Source organism: Lipotes vexillifer, unplaced genomic scaffold (assembly GCF_000442215.2).
Source record: "Lipotes vexillifer unplaced genomic scaffold, Lipotes_vexillifer_v1.1 scaffold504, whole genome shotgun sequence".
Taxonomy (NCBI): domain Eukaryota; kingdom Metazoa; phylum Chordata; class Mammalia; order Artiodactyla; family Lipotidae; genus Lipotes; species Lipotes vexillifer.
The window spans coordinates 232,319-251,295 of record NW_006785225.1 but is presented as its reverse complement, the minus strand read 5'-3'; the positions used below and the strand labels follow the sequence as shown (position 1 = coordinate 251,295).

Here is an 18,977-nt window from a genome sequence, read left to right as displayed (position 1 = left end):
GGAATGCCGTGGACTCAGCAGCTCAGGGCTGGGGGACCGCTTCCGGCGAACAACACAACCTCGTCCGAATCCTGGTCCGCTTGCAATCCGACCTTTCCCTTAGGCGGCGCTCCAGGCCGCAGCCGCCAAGTTTAGCGCAAGGCATATCGGGATTTGTAGTTTCCGTGGGCACATACCCAGGGCGCTTGCGCACTGGAGAGACGCGCGCCGCCCGACCCCCATCAGGATTCCAGGTCCTTGCGAAGGGCGCTCCAAGCGACAGAGTTCCAACCGAATACGCCTCTCTAGTCCGCCGAGGGTGAGCCGTGTAGGGGAAGAGTCCGCTCTACTTGGGCTGTCGCGGTGCCCTAAAAAGAGGCCGGAACAAGCGCGCCCCCGCTCCGGAAGTGAGAGGCTTCTGCCGCGGTGCATTGTGGGGGGCGTAGTCCTCTTTCCCAGGCGGTCCTTCGCGGCGTCCCTGGGGCCCACTCAGGAGCGCAGGCGGGCGGCTGGGAGGCTGGCTCGGCGCGGGCCGAGGGGAGGCGTATTCTGGGCACGGGGCGCCGGGCCAGGCCGGCCGTGCCGGGCGGCAGTAGTGGGAGGCCGCCCAAGGCCTCGCGCGGTGCCGCCCGTCGAGGGGCGGGCGGCGGCATACAGACCGGGCCGTCGAAAGGCTCAGAAGGCCGGTGGGCCGGGCCGGGCCGCGCGGCGCAGCCATGCCTGGCTTTACGTGCTGCGTGCCAGGCTGCTACAACAACTCGCACCGGGACAAGGCGTTGCACTTCTACACGTTTCCCAAGGACGCTGAGCTGCGGCGCCTTTGGCTCAAGAATGTGTCCCGTGCCGGCGTCAGTGGGTGCTTCTCCACCTTCCAGCCCACCACGGGCCACCGTCTCTGCAGCGTTCACTTCCAGGGCGGCCGCAAAACCTACACGGTGCGGGTCCCCACCATCTTCCCGCTGCGCGGCGTCAACGAGCGCAAAGTAGCACGCAGACCCGCGGGGGCCGCAGCCGCCCGCCGCAGGCAGCAGCAGCAGCAGCAGCAGCAGCAGCAACAGCAGCAGCAGCAACAACAGCAGCAGCAGCAGCAGCAGCAGCAGCAGCCGTCGCCGTCTGCCTCCACTGCCCAGACCGCCCAGCTGCAGCCGAACCTGGTATCTGCTTCTGCGGCTGTGCTTCTCACCCTTCAGGCTGCTGTGGACAGCAGCCAGGCTCCGGGATCCGTGCCTCCGGTGCCCACCACTCCCACGGGAGAAGATGTGAAGCCCATTGACCTGACGGTACAAGTGGAGTTCGCGGCCGCAGAGGGCGCAGCCGCCGCAGCCGCTGCGTCGGAGCGGTACAAGTGGAGTTCGCGGCCGCAGAGGGCGCACCCGCCGCAGCCGCTGCGTCGGAGCTAGAGGCTGCTACAGCAGGGCTGGAGGCCGCCGAGTGCCCCATTGGCCCCCAGTTGGTGGTGGTCGGGGAAGAGGGCTTCCCTGATACTGGCTCCGACCACTCGTACTCGTTGTCGTCAGGCACCACAGAGGAGGAGCTATTGCGCAAGCTGAACGAGCAGCGGGACATCCTGGCGCTGATGGAGGTGAAGATGAAGGAGATGAAGGGCAGCATCCGTCACCTGCGTCTCACCGAGGCCAAACTCCGTGAAGAACTACGCGAGAAGGATCGGCTGCTGGCCATGGCTGTCATCCGCAAGAAGCACGGAATGTGAACGAGTCCCCTTTCGGCCTTCGGGACTCCCAGACTCCTGCCAGCTTAGAGGGACCTGAGGCCGCCGCTGTTGAACTCCCTCATACTCCTGGGGCACTGGTTGGCAGTACTGAGCCTTAGGGCAGCTGGACTCTTTTGCTGGTGACCAAGCACCCTCTCTTGTTTCCTCCTGAAGCAAGGTCCTGAAGTCTGGGATCTCGGACTCTGCACTGGTGACACCAGCAATTATGACTTTGTCTACCCCTCCCTACCTTCACTCCCCAACCCCAAGTTTATGTTGCAGGTTCTGGTTAAGCAGAGGCTTCAGAACCACTGAACTTGAAATTTATCCCCTAGGGATGCAGGCGAGATGCCCAAGGACTGTGGCTTTGGGAAAACAACTAAACCTTGAGTTTGGCCAGCAATCAGAGACAACTCTTCTGTGTGTAGTGATAAGAGATCCAAGTAACATCAGTTCTACTTTTTGTGCTTTTCCTTCCCAGGTGCAGCCTGTGATTCTGATGGGGACTGGCAGATCTGTGCCTCTGCCTCCTAGGACCTCCCTCCCAGGAGGCCATCGACAAGGGGATCTAGGTGACCTGTTGGAGATCCAGCTTACCAGGGACTTAGGTCTATCCTGTTATGTTTGCTACTGGTTACAAATTCTATTTTCTGTACAATTAGTCAGACTAAAGTTTTCACTGTGTTTGTTTGGCAAAACAGATTAAACAGAAAGTAAGGTTTTTATTTGGGTTTCGCCAATTTATTTTTAAAAGGATTCAGCTAAGGGTCCCTGAAACATGGGGAGATGGACTTCCTGATAGGCCTCCACCTTCGCCGCCTTAGGTCTCAAGGACCAGGCTGACCCTGAGAGTAGAGATTCTTCAGTGACTAGGTTTCTCCATAAAGAGTCCCTAAGCACAAGGACCCTGGCCTCATAAGGTCTTTGCAGAGTTCCAGCTCACCTCGAAGAGTTTGGAAACTGCACCAAATGGTCCTGGTTTGTCCATGGGTTAGCTCCCTGTGTCCTTTCAACTGGGAGAAGGAGCAACTGACAACTAAACTGAATTGTGGCAGCCCACTTCTCTGAGGGTTTTGAATTCCTTAAGAATTTTCAGCTGGAGTTGAATTTTGCTCAGTATTATAGCCCTTAGGCCTAGTTTGGTGTCTGGCACACATGGGCATGCAGTTACTTAAATCAGTGAAGACTGTAGCTGGAGCCAGCCATGGACTCTTATACATATACCTTTGACTTTGGTACACTTTCATTGTGAAGGAGGTGGATCCAGAGAGGACTTTAAGCATAGGAGTTGGTATTTGTGACCCCTTGACTTATTTTCTTGGCTGTTAGCATCTTTCTTTAGATTGGATATTGTAGCGGCAAGGTGACATTTTTATCTATAGTTCCAAGTAATTTAGCTCAAAGCTAGCTACAAATGCCTTTAAAGCTAGCCATGTTTAACATGGGTGTTGGGGCACAAATGGACACTTATTGGGCTCCATAAAACATATGACTCCTTTCTCTGTTACTTATGGAAAAAGCCACTTACCTGGGGGCTTTCCCTGTGGTTTCAAACTGGAATGACTCTAAAATTAATGTCTCTCTAATTTCTGCTCTCCTTCTGGCCCCTTGGCACTGACTTGAGAAACAAGTCTGTGGTGGGGAGGAGGGGTGGGAGATAGGTTGTGCAGGTACCTAGATGTGGAAGGGACTGTATCTCTCCCTTCCTAGGGTTAGTTCTGGCTTGTCCTAAGGTGGTGGAAGCACAGCAGTGCCCTTCCAGGCCATGTGGGACTGAAGCCCTTTATGGGTAGGTATTGGATCAGTTGCTCAACGGTCCCCACCCTCCTTCATTAGGAGTGAGGACTTTCACAGCCCCAAGCCATGCTCTTTAGTGTGTCCTTTAGCTCCTGTGTGTTGAAGGGACTTAGACTGTTTCAGCTTTGGCTCACTTGAACCTCTCAGCAGCACTCCCAGGACAGGGTGAGGGCCAGACTGGCTAGGACTCTCTGGTGTCTGGATGTTGTGAGCACACAACCTATCTGGTGTTTTAGCTTCTGGAGGGGAGGACAGCTCAGAGCAAGGGAGGTCCTAGATACACCACAAGCAGGGCAATACAGAGTCTCCCTGACTATTAAGAGAAGAATCTAGTCAGGCAAAGTAATACAGATCTGGGATTTAATTAAACAGAATAGCCTGGTTGTATGAGGCGTTCCCGGGAGGAGCGGTGGGGGTGACAGTGAGGATCTGTGAAGGACCCTTCTGGAAGAACAAGAGAACTGAGAGATCTCTGGTTAGGAGAAGACTTGCTATAAACTTTACCTGGCTTTACCTGATCCCCCTGGCTTAGCTGCAGAGCATTTCCCCAGCAGGCCTGAACTAGAGACAGGCCTTACTTCAAATGTTTGCGTTGCCCGGGAAACGATGAAAAATGGGGGTTGAAAGGAAAGGGCAATGGGTGGGAGGGAGATTATGGACAATTTTATCACTTAAATCACGGGGAAGGTTTGGGCGTGCCAGTTATTACTCTTTTCTCTTAATAAAAATGAAACTCTTAGCTGCCATGCCTGCTGGAAAAAAAACAAAAACCAAACTTGTGAGAATGTCTTGTAGACCCTAACTGCAGAAATCTAAAGAGTAATCTTGTCTCCAGCCCAAGAAAAGCCTCGCCTGCTTGAAACCAGCTTTGGGTCCGACTAGCATCAAGCAGGGCGCAAGAATGTTGGGACAAACAGAAGCTGTGCGTTCCGCCCCGGCTGGCCTTAGAGCAACACTCGAAGGGGCTGCAGGGGCGGCCACAGCACCAAAAGGGAGGGGGCTTTGCGAGCGGAAACAGCTCAGGGGCCCAGGGAGGGGCGGCTAGGCCAGTTTGGGGCCAGGCCGAGCTCCCACGGAGGCGGGGCCAACACCGAACGGCCGCGCAACCAGAGCTGAGCCGGACCAGCTGGGACTTTGCGATAACTGAGCCCTGACCCTCGCCTGGCGCCAAGCTCGGGTGTTCCAGAGGCTTCCGCTAGACCACAATTCTCAGGGGCTCGCCTCGGCGGCCTCCCTCCCTGACTTAGTCTCCCCTCCCGCGCTGCGGGCCGTGTCTGGGCCTCGGCGCATAGGACGTCGGGAACTGTAGTTTTCTCCTGGCGCACCTATGCCAAAAAGGAGAAAGGGGGAACTGCGTTTCCCAGAGTGCAGCGGGGTGGCAAGGGAAGGCAAGGGGGAAGGGACAGTCGGTCGCAGACCGCGCTGGGTTGCCGCCGCCGCTGCCGCCATCGTGCCAGCCCCTCGGGTGAGTGTCGGGGCTAGCGCGCTGGGGCGGGGGCTGGGCCGCAGGAGCCGCGCTGCACCACCTGGGACTCATAAACTGCAGTGGTGGCAAAATTGTAGACATTGCTCTTCCACCAAGAACCGCGGCGGCCCGAAGCCGCGCGGGGCCGGGGCCATGTGTCGCGCGCGGCTCCGCCTCCCGTCGGTCCTCTGAGGCGGCGGCCGGGGGGAACACAGAGACAGCCAGGAACCCATTTCAGGCGTACCGTGCCCGTGGCTGGCATACCGGACCGCGCCGGGGCCGGGCCTTTTTCTCTGTTGTGGACCACCCGGATGGGGCTCTCCGGGCCCCGCCCCGTCTGGCCTAGCCCGGCCAGCCCGAGTCCTGCAAACTCTGCAGGCAGGCTAGCGGGCGGACCCCAGTCCTGCCGCCCGCCTGCCAAGGATCCGGGGATGGGCAGGTGCCACCCGGCCCGCTCCGGAGTCAGCACTGGGTAAGGGCGCCCGCCTGCCGCAGCCCTACCCTCACCCGGTTCTCAACCATAGCTCGGCTAGGATGTAGGTGAACGCTCCCTTGCTTGTCTGCCCGCCGAGAGTGCACGAAACCTATCTCCCACTCTGGATCTCAAATTCTCCTGCATCGAGGCCAGGGTCAGGGAATCTGGGGTAGGGAGGGGGTTCCACGTGGGACTTCATCCCCGGCCAGTCTTGGAGGATCTGGCCTGATGAGATGAGGCGGCTCCGGACTCGTAGGCTCAGTCCCCGCCCTTCTCTCTGTCAGTGATCAGGCCCCAGCCGTGGGTGGGTTGGCCGGCCGCGTTAGTGGAGGGAGGGAAGGGAGGGAAGATGCCAAGGAGGTAAGGCTGAATGTGTGAGCCTCCAACACATCGTTAGATCTCTTCAGCACAGCCTAATCCTCACTTCTGCCCCTCCCAGAGTCAATCTGCCCTTTTCCCACAGAGGAGGATGATTCGATAAGAATGGTAATGGTAAGGTGGGGTTTAATGGAGGGGAAAGTAGAATCCAGGTCTGAGGTCCCTGAGCCTACTGCCAAACAAGAGGCTGGGCTGCAAGCAACATTGGGCATGGGGCATATCTGGGCTGTGGGGCTCAGATTCATGCTCTGTGAGGCCCTTCTGAAGCCTTGGTGGCAGGACTAGAGCTGGAGGCTGCAGAAAGTCAGGCTTCCCTCACCTGCCTGCTCACTTTCCAACTGAGTGACCTATGAACAGGCAGGAAGCTGGTTGGGCCTTGGGAAATTGCCTTTAATCATGGCTCCAAGGACTCCATTGATTTCTGGGAGTAGGGAAGTATCTAGCCATAGAGTAGTCTTCTAGCAGGCTTTGTAAAGGCACTCTTGATTGGTGATAAAATTAAGGGACAAGTCCAGAGAAGACCATGGGATATGGAGAAGAGACAGTTCGTTAAGCCTTGATTCCTCTGACCCCAGTGTAGCTTCTGAGCCACAGTTCTTGCAGGGATAAAGAAGCAGCTAAGTCTCTGCGGACCTGGCCTCAGCAGCATGCAGTTCTTTTAGGAGAGTTGAGTTAGGCCTGTGATGCAGGAAGCCACCATCCTTGGAATTTTTTTTCCTTGAGTATTTCCCCAGGTAATATTTTTCTGGTCATTGAACTCTAGCCTTGGAAGTTTTCCTGCAGTTGAATTGCATTCTCCCTGGTTAAGGAGGACAGGCAAGGAAGGTTCTGTCCAGATCTCGTCACCAGGGCCAGCGTTCTCTCTGGACTCAACCCTCCTAGGCCACAAGCACATGGGAGTCAGGTTCATTCAGCAGACTTAGGAGAGGCCTGGCTTGCCAGTGGAGGTGGGCAAAAAGGAGGGACCACCCACAGGACACAAATAGGATCAGTGTGATTGGATCTCTTAGTGCTATAAGTAGTTGTTCCAAGACCTTGAGATTGTCTGGGTTGGTTCTTTCTAGGACACTGGTGTCAGGTGAATTAGGCTTTATGGCTGTGGATTAGTTCACACATTGCAAAGCCCTAGGTGACTTGAAAACAAGGGTTTTCTTCACGGTCAAAATGCTGCTGTTCCTTGGGAAAAAGGAACAAAGGTTACTTGGGAACAGGAGGAATTCAGGTCCCTCCCTCTCATTCTAATCGTTAAAGAACCCTGAGGTTCTCCAGAATCAGTCTGCACCCTCTATTCATGTAGGGCTGACTTGGGAGGTGGGGCCTGGCATGGGACAGTTAGGATATGGCTGCGTAAGCAAGCGGGCAGGCTGTGAGGTTGCTGGGTTCTCAGCCAGCTCAACTAGGTCCCTTAGTGACATGGAGAGCACGAACCCGCGTCCCCTGCATCAGCAGGCGGACTTTAAACTGCTGCCCCACCAGGGAAGCCCAATGGGCCTCTTTTTTAATTTTCTGTAATTTAATTTAATTTAATTTTTTATACTGCAGGTTCTTATTAGTTATCTGTTTTATACATATTAGTGTATACATGTCAGTCCCCATCTCCCAATTCATCCCACCACCACCCCGCCACTTTCCCCTCTTGGTGTCCATACGTTTGTTCTCTACATCTGTGTCTCTATTTCTGCCCTGCAAACCGGTTCATCTGTACCATTTTTCTAGGTTCCACATGTATGCGTTAATATACGATATTTGTTTTTCTTTTTCTGACTTACTTCACTCTGTATGACAGCCTCTAGGTCCATCCACATCTCTACAAATGACCCAATTTCGTTCCTTTTTATGACTGAGTAATATTCCATTGTATGTATATACTATATCTTCTTTATCCATTTGTCTGTTAATGGGCATTTAGGTTGCTTCCATGGCTTGGCTATTGTAAATAGTGCTGCAGTGAACATTGGGGTGCATGTGTCTTTTTGAATTATGGTTTTCTCTGGGTATATGCCCAGTAGTGGGATTGCTGGGTCATATGGTAATTCTGTTTTTAGTTTTTTAAGGAACCTCCATACTGTTCTCCATAGTGGCTGTATCAATTGACATTCCCACCAACAGTGCAGGAGGGTTCCGATTTCTCCACACCCTCTCCAGCATTTGTTGTTTGTAGATTTTCTTTTTTTTTTAATAAAATTTATTTGTTCTATTTATTTATTTTTGGCTGTGTTGGGTCTTCATCGCTGTGCGTAGGCTTTCTCTAGTTGCAGTGAGTTGGAGCTGTTCTTCGTTGCGGCAGGCGGGCTTTTCATTGCAGTGGCTTCTCTTGTTGTGGAGCACAGGCTCTACGCACGCGGACTTCAGTAGTTGTGGCTCACGGGCTCTAGAGCGTAGGCTCCGTAGTTGTGGTGCACGGGCTTAGTTGCTCTGTGGCATGTGGGATCTTCCCAGACCATAGGTCGAACCTGTGTCCCCTGCGTTGGCAGGCGGATTCTTAGCCACTGCGCCACCAGGCAAGTCCCGTTTGTAGATTTGCTGATAATGCCCATTCTAACTGGTATGAGGTGATACCTCATTGTAGTTTTGATTTACATTTCTCTAATAATTAGTGATGTTGAGCATCTTTTCATGTGCTTCTTGGCCATCTGTATGTCTTTGGAGAAATGTCTATTTAGGTCTTCTGCCCATTTTTAGATTGGGTTGTTTATTTTTTTGATATTGAGCTGCATGGGTTGTTTATATATTTTGGAGATTAATCCTTTGTCCATTGATTTGTTTACAAATATTGTCTCCCATTCTGAGGGCTGTCTTTTCATGTTCTTTGTAGTTTCCTTTGCTTTGCAAAAGCTTTTAAGTTTCATTAGGTCCCATTTATTTATTTTTGTTTTTGTTTCCATTACTCTAGGAGGTGGATCAAAAGAGATCTTGCTGTGATTTATGTCAGAGAGTGTTCTTCCTATGTTTTCCTCTAAGAGTTTTATAGTGTCCAGTCTTATGTTTAGGTCTCGAATCCATATTGAGTTTATTTTTGTGGGTGGTGTTAGGGAGTGTTCTAATTTCATTCTTTTACATGTAGCTGTCCAGTTTTCCCAGCACCACTTATTGAAGAGACTGTCTTTTCTCCATTGTATATCCTTGCCTCCTTTGTCGTAGATTAGTTGACCATAGGTGTGTGGGTTTATCTCTGGGCTTTCTATCCTGTTCCATTGATCTATATTTCTGTTTTTGTGCCAGTGCCATAGTCTTCTTTACTGTAGCTTTGTAGTATAGTCTGAAGTCAGGGAGTCTGATTCCTCCAGCTCCGTTTTTTTCACTCAAGACTGCTTTGGCTATTCGGGGTCTTTTGTGTCTCCATACAAATTTTAAGATTTTTTGTTCTAGTTCTGTAAAAAATGCCACTGGTAATTTGATAGGGTTTGCACTGAATCTGTAGATTGCTTTGGATAGTATAGTCATTTTCACAACATTGATTCTTCCAATCCAAGAACATGGTATATCTCTCCATCTGTTTGTGTTGTCTTTAATTTCTTTCATAACTGTCTTATAGTTTCCTTCATACAGGTCTTTTGTCTCCTTAGGTAGGTTTATTCCTAGGTATTTTATTCTTTTTGTTGCATTGGTAAATGGGAGTGTTTCCTTAATTTCTCTTTCAGATTTTTTCATCATTATTGCATAGGACTGCAAGAGATTTCTGTGCATTAATTTTGTATCCTACAACTTTACCAAATTCATTGATGAGCTCTAATAGTTTCCTGGTGGCATCTTTAGGATTCCCTATGTATAGTATCATGTCATCTGCAAACAGTGACAGTTTTACTTTTTCTTTTCCAATTTGTATTCCTTTCATTTCTTTTTCTTCTCTGACTGCCGTGGCTAGGACTTCCAAAACTATGTTGAATAATAGTGGTGAGAGTGGACATCCTTGTCTTGTTCCTGATCTTAGAGGAAATGCTTTCAGTTTTTCACCATTGAGAATGATGTTTGCTGTGGGTTTGTTGTATATGCTGATGGGCCTCTTTTTAAAGTTATTTTTTTCTGATGGGCCATTTGAGGATGTTTGTGTGTGTGGAGTTGGATTTGAGTTGGCTACCCCCTCCCTAACTTTGAGATTCTCTTGCTTTGACCGTATGTGACAGGAATTCTTGAAGACTCTCCCTGAGGGAGGCCACAGCGGTGGGTTATCCCTGCAGTGACTTCCAGGCCTGGAGTCAGTCTGGAGTGACTGATCAGTCTGGTCATCACCCTTACCACCAGGTCTGTGTGGCACCTTCTGCTTCTCACCCTGTCAGCTGGAATGCGTCTTCCTGGAAGGAATCATTTGCTCAGGTCTGGCTACAACTAGGGAAGTGTCTTAGTGGCCAGGGAAGAGGAACACAAGAGAGCTGGGGTTGGCCCTTCTCACTACCCTGGGCCTTTCTCTTTATTTGTTGCTGGTACCCGCTATGTACCAACTCCTTAAGCACCCAGGCTGGAGTGGGGGCTACACTGGAGAAGGAGAACCTCCCCTCATGAGAGGGGTGTGTCCAAGGTACCTGGGAACTGAGGGTAGTTTGCCTCAGTAAACTGGGGGAATTCTGGAATGTTTGTTTCTTAAAGCCTCAGGTACTGCATTAGAGCCACTGGGTCTCACCAGGGCAGAAACTGTGGCCCCCTGGAAGGATGTCTGTAAAGAGATATTGGTTCACTTGCAGAGATGGTCAGGCCCAGGTCAAGGCAAGTTCTCATTTGTAGGTTGTAAACCTGCTTTGACAGGCTGAGCATGCACTTAGAGGCTTTCTGTTCTGATGGCCATGGAGCTTGCTGGTTTCAAAGGGGAAGAAAAGGCCTGGGCTGCATTCCTCACAGCCTCATTTTGCCATCTATGCTTTCTGCTGGTTGACATGGGCTCTCAGCTGTTCCAGTCCAGGCCAATTTTGTGGACATTTTAATGCTGACTATGCCAGTGGCCTTCTGTGGTCTTGAATTCTTTCCTAATCTCTCAGAGTCTTGGTTTCTTCACCTACAAAGTTACACTAATCACACCAGCTTTACAGGGCTGTGAGACTCCAATGAGAGAACACATGTAACTGTTTGGCTTACAGGAGTTTGACTTACAGTACATGAACCAGCAAGTTCATGGATGGGAGCTCTCTAGGACAGGGGCCTCAGAGATCCCTGAGCCACCTGGGAAGGGGTGGCCACTCAAGGACTGAATAAGCATCTAGCAGAAGGACTACAATGCAGGTCTCGGGATTCACCTTCTGGGCCAGCCAGGGCAGCCTGAAATCTCTGGAGCCCTTTCTTCAAATAGAAGAGAAGGAAAAGGCCCTTAGGGTGCTGGGGGCACCTAGACATCAGGGGTCTGCCCCAGGAGAGGGTTCTGTCCTGGCCAGCCATCTGGGCAGCAGACCTTAGCTGATCTCCCTCCCAACTTCAGGCAGGGGAGTGGTGGACGAGGCTGTTGCCAGTCCTCGGTCCAGGCTGCTCTTTAGTGTGGTGTCCCTACAGGAGACTGCGATACCCACCTTCTTCTTAGCTCTTGACCTAGTATTCACCTAGCACCTGCCAATGACTGCTTACAGCTGAGTCCTGCTTTATACCCTCAGTTGATTACCCCTAACATCCTCATAATTACTGATGAAGAGACAGGGTCAGAGGGTCATACCATGAGGGAGAGGAGAAGCAAGCTAGAGGCCAAGACTTTGAGGGAAGTGGTTGTATGCCTGCTATTCAGCCCCAGTTGTCCCTCAGGTGATCAGAGCCTTGTCGGGGGAGGGAGGGTGTTTGGGGCTAAGCCCCACTTCCCACACGCCTCAGACAGATGGCTGGGTGGACAGCAAAGGATTGTTTTCTGACAACTTGGACAGAAGGTGTGGGAGGAGGGGAAGTGGGTCACTTGACCACTTAAATTGAACAGGGTTTGCCCAGAACTCACTCCTCCAGAGCAGAGGGGCTGGGCCAGGCACCATGGGAACAGGGGTGCCCCGGTCAGGGAGACGGACCATAAACATATGTAAATGTGACAGTCTCATGCAGTGACAAGTGCTAAGAAGGTGAAACGGGGTGGTGGAGTGAGTAACTGGGTGGCAGCTTTAGACCGAGTGCTCACAGTGTCTGAAGGTATCTATGAGGAGGTAACATTTGACCTGACACATATGTGACAAGGAGGCAGACACATGAAGATCTACGAAGAAGGGCAGTCAGGTAGAAGGATCAACAGTTGCAAACCCCTCCAGTGAGACAGGCTCAACATGTTCCAGAAACAGGAAAATGCCCAGAGTGGCTGCAGAGGACGGGAAGGAGTGGGTGGCAGGAGACAAGGTTGGATAGCTGGGAGGCCAGGTCACCCAGGGCCTTGAAGGCAGGATAAATGGTTGAGACTTTGTCAGTGGGGAATGGGAAGGGAAGTCATTGGAGGGCCGTAGGACAGGATATACAGCACCCTTCAGATCATGGAAAGAGGTGCAGTTTGTTCCTGAAGGACAGGCACTATGCAGCCTTCCCTCTCACTCCCCACAGTGCACGCCTGTGCTCTGGGTTTAAGCCAAGGTTGTCTGTCAGTCCCACCTGTCGGAGTCCTTCTCAGCCTCTGCTTCAGGGCTCTTGGAGGCCTAGCAGACAGTAGGTGTGAGGGTAATAGAGATGGTTGGTGCCAATTTCAAGGGTCCCACTATAAGCTCAGCATATCTGGCATTCTCTGCGGACCTCGGTGATGGGCCCTCAGAGGTGAGCATCCTTCTGTTTTATTAGTCTGGAGTCAGTAATGTCCTCTTCCTCATTACTCTCCTGCCTCCAGCCCTGACCCAGGTCCAGCTAGGCCAGCATCTATATCTGTTTTGCTGAGATGGTAGAATGGGTTTGTGACATTGAAGATTTGGGAAAACTGTGAGATCATCCCCTGTGAAAACACCCATTGTTTAGTGTGGCAGTCTGCCTGGTGCCTTTGTTTGGAGGCAGAAGCCCTGGTTCGGACCTGTCTTGCCCCTGTCCGAGAAAGCCAGGGTCAGAGATCAGGGCTTCAGCCCTACGTGTTGTTCATTTTTTTTAAAATTTATTTATTTTATTTTTATTTATTTTTGACTGTGTTGGGTCTTCATTGCTGTACGCGGGCTTTTTCTAGTTGCGGCTAGTGGGGGCTACTCTTCGTTGTGGTGCACAGGCTTCATTGTGGTGGCTTTTGTTGCAGAGCACAGGCTCTAGGTGTGCGGGCTTCAGTAGTTGTGGCACATAGGCTCAGTAGTTGTAGCTCACAGGCTCTAGAGTGCAGGCTCAGTAGTTGTGGCGCACGGGCTTAGTTGCTCCGCGGCATATGGGATCTTCCCGGACCGGGGCTTGAACCCGTGTCCCCTGCGTTGGCAGACAGATACTTAACCACTGCACCACCAGGGAAGCCCCCATGTTGTTCATTTTTATCTCCAGACTAGTTATCACTGGGAGTCCTGGCTCTGGAGTCCACTAAGCCTGGTTCCATCCAGTTCCACCATTTATTAGGCTTGTAACCTTGAGCAAATTAGCTGACCTTGCTGGGCCTCATTTTGCTCATGTCTAACATGGGAATTGACTCACAGGGTGTTAGAACAAATGCATGTAAAGCCCTTAGCACATTTCTACACGTAATACACATTAGTGAAAATGAGACATTATCAGCCAGACATTGCTGTTTCAAGTTTCAAAATATGGAAACACTGACCCAGAATTTGAGGATAAAAATGAAGTTTTTTCTGTTACCCAGTGGAACCTCCTGGGCCAGAGGTTTTAACCTGGGGTCTGTGACAACCTCAGGGAGTATGAATGACTTGAAATCATTCACAAGGCTGGGGCATCTCTGCCTCTGCGCAAATTTATTGGGAAAGGGCCATGGTTTATGAGACATTTTTAGAGTGTCTTTGCACCCACAGAGACCTAAGGGTCAGTGAAGGCTGATGCTCAGTGGGTGAGAGATCACCAAGGTCATTGCTGCTCCTCGAGGAGCCTGGCCTTAGTCAACCTAAGTGAAGCAGGAGACGGTGTGGTCAGCAGCCCTCTTGGAAGAGCTGTAGGAGAAGCTGTCATGAAGCTCACTCTCCAATCTGATGTGAGGCTGCCCCTCAGCCTTGGCATTTTGTTTCTTTCCAGGCTGCTCTTTCCACAATAAATATATTAGAAACAAGGTCAGCGCTGGCTGGCCATCCTGGGGAACATCCTCCCAGCCTGGTGCACCTCTCCCCTATGTTGCATGGGGATGGGAGGTGGGCTCTGCACCCTGTTGCTTCTTCTGGACTCAGGAATGCTGCCTCCTGGCTATGAGTGCAAAGCTTTGTGGAAGATTTGGAGTCAGAAACTATAAATCCTGTAGTTTGCTGGACTCTGTGCTGGGAGGTTGAGGGGGTGGGGTCGGGTGTGGCAGGAACCACACTGGAACCCTCACAGCCCAGAGCCACAGTGTTTAGGCAGAGGAATGAGCCCTGGGTGTGTTGATATGGCTTTGCACATGGGGTTGGAGTCAACAGTTGAGTCTGGAAAGGAGGACCCAAATGTGTGGCATCTGAACAGTGACCTGAGGGGAGGGCGGGCATCACGGCAGGAGGACTCACCTGTGCAAAAGACACAGGGAGCTAGCACTCAGAGTTCTGGTGTGTTTATGTGTGGAGCTGGATGGAGATAGGAGAGAATGGCTGAGGAGTCAGGGACGGGTGTGGATAGCCACCTGTGGGGCTTTGGGGGTTTGACCTTTAACCCAAGGGTGAGGGTTTTGTAGGGGAGGGCCATGGACAGCCTTGTGGTTTAGAGCTCAGGGATGCAAAGTTAACAGAAAGCAAGCAGTGGCCTTGACCAGAGAACCCAGTATCAGCACTGATGTACTGGATGAGCTTGGGGCAACCAGCTGAACCTTGGTTTTCCCACCTGTAAAGTGGGCTGGCAGTGGAATCCGACCACATGGCGATGTGATCACGACATAGAGATAAACACATCAGGGTCAAGCAGGCCTCGAACGAGGTTGGTGTTGGCCTCAGCGGCCCCATTTGACATCTTTAAAGCAAAGTCTTCAGTCCACATACTTTTGAAGGTTCCTTCTCCCACTTTCTGGGAGCCCCTGAGCAGTCCTGTTCCTCAGGAGAGCTCACTCTGCCCTGCCCCACTCCACCGGGCCAAAGGGGTCTTCTTGTCCTTTTATCCCTCCACCTCTTTACTCTACCACTACTTCTGCCAAGTAGTTTTTGTATTAGCATAATGTTATCACACTGTTAAGAACAATGTTGAAAAAGGAAAAAACACCCCCCCACTTCCTTCACCTCACTGTCCCACCACATGGCGCCACTTTTTTTTTCTTTGGATCAGCTTCTGGCCTTATTTCCCCTCATCCTCCATCTCCAGTTTCTCCGTTTCCTGCCCTAATCTCTTTCTGTGGCTCTAGACATTTGCTAATGTTGTTTCTTCTGACTGGCATACTCCTTTCTCCAAGACCTTCCCTGAGGGCTGCTGAGAACAGAGCGGGAGATGGCCCTCATCCATTCCTCCAGCTTTCCCCCTGCCCCAGAGTTCAAGATGCTCAGCAAGGCATCTTGAGAGCATGATGTGGTAGGGTTGGGTCACAATGAGTGAGCCAAGCATAGTGAATACTAGGGTGGAAGGGGCAGAGATGCGAGATGTGGGGCTGTGTCCTGCCTTCAGTAACCCAAGTTTGCATGTGGTACAGTCACAGTCTGACCCCTTGGAAATGTGACCAAGACAGAGCAGCTGGGACCAGCTGTTGATCCTATGTTTTTCCCATTTGTTGATGTATTTCTTGGCAGAGTGTGAACTGGGACACACCTTGTCCCAAGCAGGCGTGACCGGGTCCAAGCTTTCTCCTCTGCTTGTTTTAGACTTTTCTGGACATTTCTTAGTCATCCCAGCACTGAGCTGCTATTTTTAGTGCCACCACCTCCTAGGGGACCTAAAATAAAGCTGGCTCAGCTTCCTGGCCCCTCATTGGCTGGAGTGTTGGTCACAGGCAGGGAGATTGGCTAGATTGGGGATAAGCCACTGCCCACTAACACTGTCCTTCCCTCTGGCTCTTCTGGCCTTGGGTGAGGTCATAGGGACTGGAGCAAACTAGCACTTACCATGTTGAGTTGAGGGCTTTACTAGGTTCCCTTAGTGAGACCACAACCACTGGCAACCTCAGGCTTCCACCCTCTTATAGAGAAGGGGGCTGAGGCCCTAAGAAGTGCAGTGACTTGCGTGAGATCCCACTACTGCCAATGGTTGTCTGCCAGGGCCAAACCCACCTCCTTACTGCTTTGGTTCAGAGTTCCTGTTATTAGGAGAGAGGGGGTGGGCTCCTCTACAGTCAGAGATGACTACAGAGCAACACACAGGTCTGCTGTCATGGATCCTGCAGGGAGATGCACGCCACCCTACCCGGGCCTGCCAAAGCGTGAGCGACTCTTTCATCTGGGGCTTGGGTTTTCCGTCTAGCAGCCTGGGGTCCCTGATATCTGTAGCGGGGGGGGCCCTCCCCTCCCTCTCCTCCCCTCCCCTCCCTCTCCTCCCCCCCTCAGAGACTGGAGAGGGGCAGCCCTTCTGATGGAGCGAGTTCTGGGATGGGGATGTGAAGACATGACACATTTCCCCCTCACAGCCTTCACTTCCCCTCCCAACATTTCTGTTATTACCTGTGATCCTCTGAACCCATGGTTCCAGCTCTGAAGTGGGTAGATGTAACCCCCATCAGTGACGAAATCATGTCACCTGGCCTCAAAGACGTAAATTGCCTCCTTAAGACAAAGTGTGTGCGGGGGGGAGTCACTCGCTGTCTTTGTTGCAAATGGGGCCTTGAGGAGCCATTTCTCCCCACTCCCACTGGGTCTTCTTCCACCTGCCAGTAAGCCCAGAGGGCAGTGTTGAGGGACTGAGTGCTGAGTCTCAGCAGGACAAGGAGTGGGCCTGAAGGCTGCAATAGAAGACACTCCACATACAGACATCAGTAGTTCCCGACCTGGCAAAGTGGGAAGAATAGCAATAACTCTCGCCTTGCAGGTTGTTGAGAGGATTAAATGAAAAGATATGGGGAGAGTGCTTAGCTCCTTAAAAGCCCATCCCTCCATTGGACTTGCTCTGACCTTCCTTTGTCCTGGCTCCACCCTCAGCACCCATCCTGCTGTTTCATCCACGAGAGCCCCTCAAAGGAGGGTCTGGGTCTGGTCCACCTCTGGGCTCCCTGCACTGGTCTGTATTGAGGGATCGCCTGTCAGTTCCCTGGGCCCTCTCTGTGTTTCCTGGGAGAACAGACCTCAGCAAAAGACTCCCTACTCAAGGAGGTCTGGGAGGGGTGGGGGTCAGTGAGGAGACTGGCTGGCTACCTCCTGCTGCCACGGTACCAAGGTACCAACACTACCCTCCCTGTCTCACTGGACTTGCAGGTCTCAACGAGGCCGGGTGACGCTCCAGAATGGGAGACAAGCCAATTTGGGAGCAGATTGGATCCAGCTTCATTCAACATTACTACCAGTTATTTGATAACGACAGAACCCAACTAGGCGCAATTTATGTAAGTCTTCAGCTCTAGGACCAGAACGGGACCTCAGGGAATCAATTCAGATGTTGGGCCAGTGCCTCCAGTTCACAAGTTCTGGCTGCCCTCACTGAATTTGGCTGTCCCCTTTTATCTGAGCTACTCTCCATGGCACAGGGGGCTTAAGGCCTAGCCCAACTCCCTGGTCCACACATTCCTTTCTGTCATCTATAAGACTGGATTCTGATACCCTAGGCAGCAGGTTCTGGGCTTGCCGTTCCATGGTCCTGGGAGTACCTCTGTTCTAGATTGGGCAGCAGCAGACAGAGGCTAGGGCTCATGGTGCCCTCTGGAGGCAGCAGCTGTAAGCGTCATCAGTGCCCCGCTGATCTCTCCTGGAGGCCCCAGGTCCACCTTCCTTTGGGGGGCCAAAAGCCGCTGAATGCTCATGGGAAACAAATGGGGTTAGTCCAGGGAGGTTGGTGTGTCAAGAAACCCTTCTATGCAGGTATGATTTGCTGCTATTTTAGTGATGTTCATATATACCAAGAGTTAATTGTATTTGACCCTGCCCAAGACAGAAATGTGATTGATCAGGCCACGCCTAGCAGGTCTGCCCAGGATAGGAGAGGTAGGAGTCATCCAGCATAGCCTTGCAGCCTGACTGGGCTGTGGGCAAACTCCTTTGTGTCTCCCTCCAAAAAGTCAGGGCCAGTTCAGAAATTTTGAAGAAAAGAAAAGGATCTTACCAGTGGAAGAACAAATCCAGCACAGGTATTTGATTGTCATTATCATAGGTAGAGAATTTTAAAAACTCAAACTGGTATGACTCTGGGATCCTTGGCACTTCTACCTTATTGCTTTTAAAATCAATTAAAGCAGGCCTGACCCAGAGAAGAGTTAGCAAGGTCCTAAAAGAGTACTTTATGTATGTCATTTTATATAAACCTCAGCACATGTTCCTTTTAAAGATCAGGAAACTGAGACTCAGGGGGAGAAAAAAAAAAGTAGCTTGCTTAATGTCAGAGCTGGTAAGTAGCAGAGGCACTTTTGAGTTCTGCCCCTGAAGGCTGTGGCAGGAGAGATGGGGTGGGGAAGAAGTGAAGGTAGTGGGTTACATGTTGATGGTAGGGAGGGTCCCAGGCAAGGCCTTGTCAGCCTCCATTCCTCCCTGACCCCATGGGAAGGGCCTCTGTGGAACTCACTGATGGCTTTTCTGGGACTGGTGCTGACTGACCATGCAGCAGGATGGCTTTTGACTGAGCCCTGGCCACATATAGCCAGCCTGGAGCTCATGCATATCAAAGGCCATACAACTTATTGAATAAAAGGTGGGAAGTGAACTTACTTATTAATAAGTTTGTATTTTGTTACATAGTCTTTCAGAGCTTGGGTTCTGCAGTGCTGGGGTGTAATTAAAGAAGTTGTTCATCCTGTAAAGTTTGGAAGTTACCCTCATTTTCCTTCTTTACAGGCAGGGAAACTAAGACATGAACTAATTTCCCCAAGCAAGACCCTTTTCAGGGTCCTTTCAGGGCCTCAGAGATACTCCTTGTGCTCTGAAGCCCTGACCCCAGGTTTCCTGGTTTTCAGATTGACGCGTCATGCCTTACGTGGGAAGGACAGCAATTCCAGGGGAAAGCTGCCATTGTGGAGAAATTGTCTGTAAGTAAGGGCCAGGGCTGGGCTGCAGGCAGCTCCTTCCCCACCCCACTGGCCACAGCCCACC

The 18,977-nt window shown here is 51.6% G+C and overlaps 2 protein-coding genes across 2 annotated transcripts in view; both read left to right on the top strand.

The window, feature by feature from the left end:
* The first annotated feature begins 695 nt into the window (after window positions 1-695).
* THAP11 (THAP domain containing 11) lies at window positions 696-1,690 on the top strand. The gene is made up of 2 exons (XM_007457265.1): window positions 696-1,295; window positions 1,346-1,690. Exons 1-2 carry the CDS (start codon window positions 696-698, stop codon window positions 1,688-1,690), a joined length of 945 nt encoding a protein of 314 aa, XP_007457327.1.
* Window positions 1,691-4,882: 3,192 nt separating this feature from the next.
* The window catches only part of NUTF2 (nuclear transport factor 2), a 16,933-nt gene continuing 2,838 nt past the window's right edge, over window positions 4,883-18,977 (top strand). The window contains exons 1-3 of the mRNA XM_007457264.1: window positions 4,883-4,952; window positions 17,157-17,284; window positions 18,842-18,913. Coding sequence (XP_007457326.1) covers window positions 17,186-17,284; window positions 18,842-18,913 — 171 coding nt within the window. The 5' untranslated portion in view covers window positions 4,883-4,952; window positions 17,157-17,185. The remainder of the gene's footprint in view (window positions 4,953-17,156; window positions 17,285-18,841; window positions 18,914-18,977) is intronic.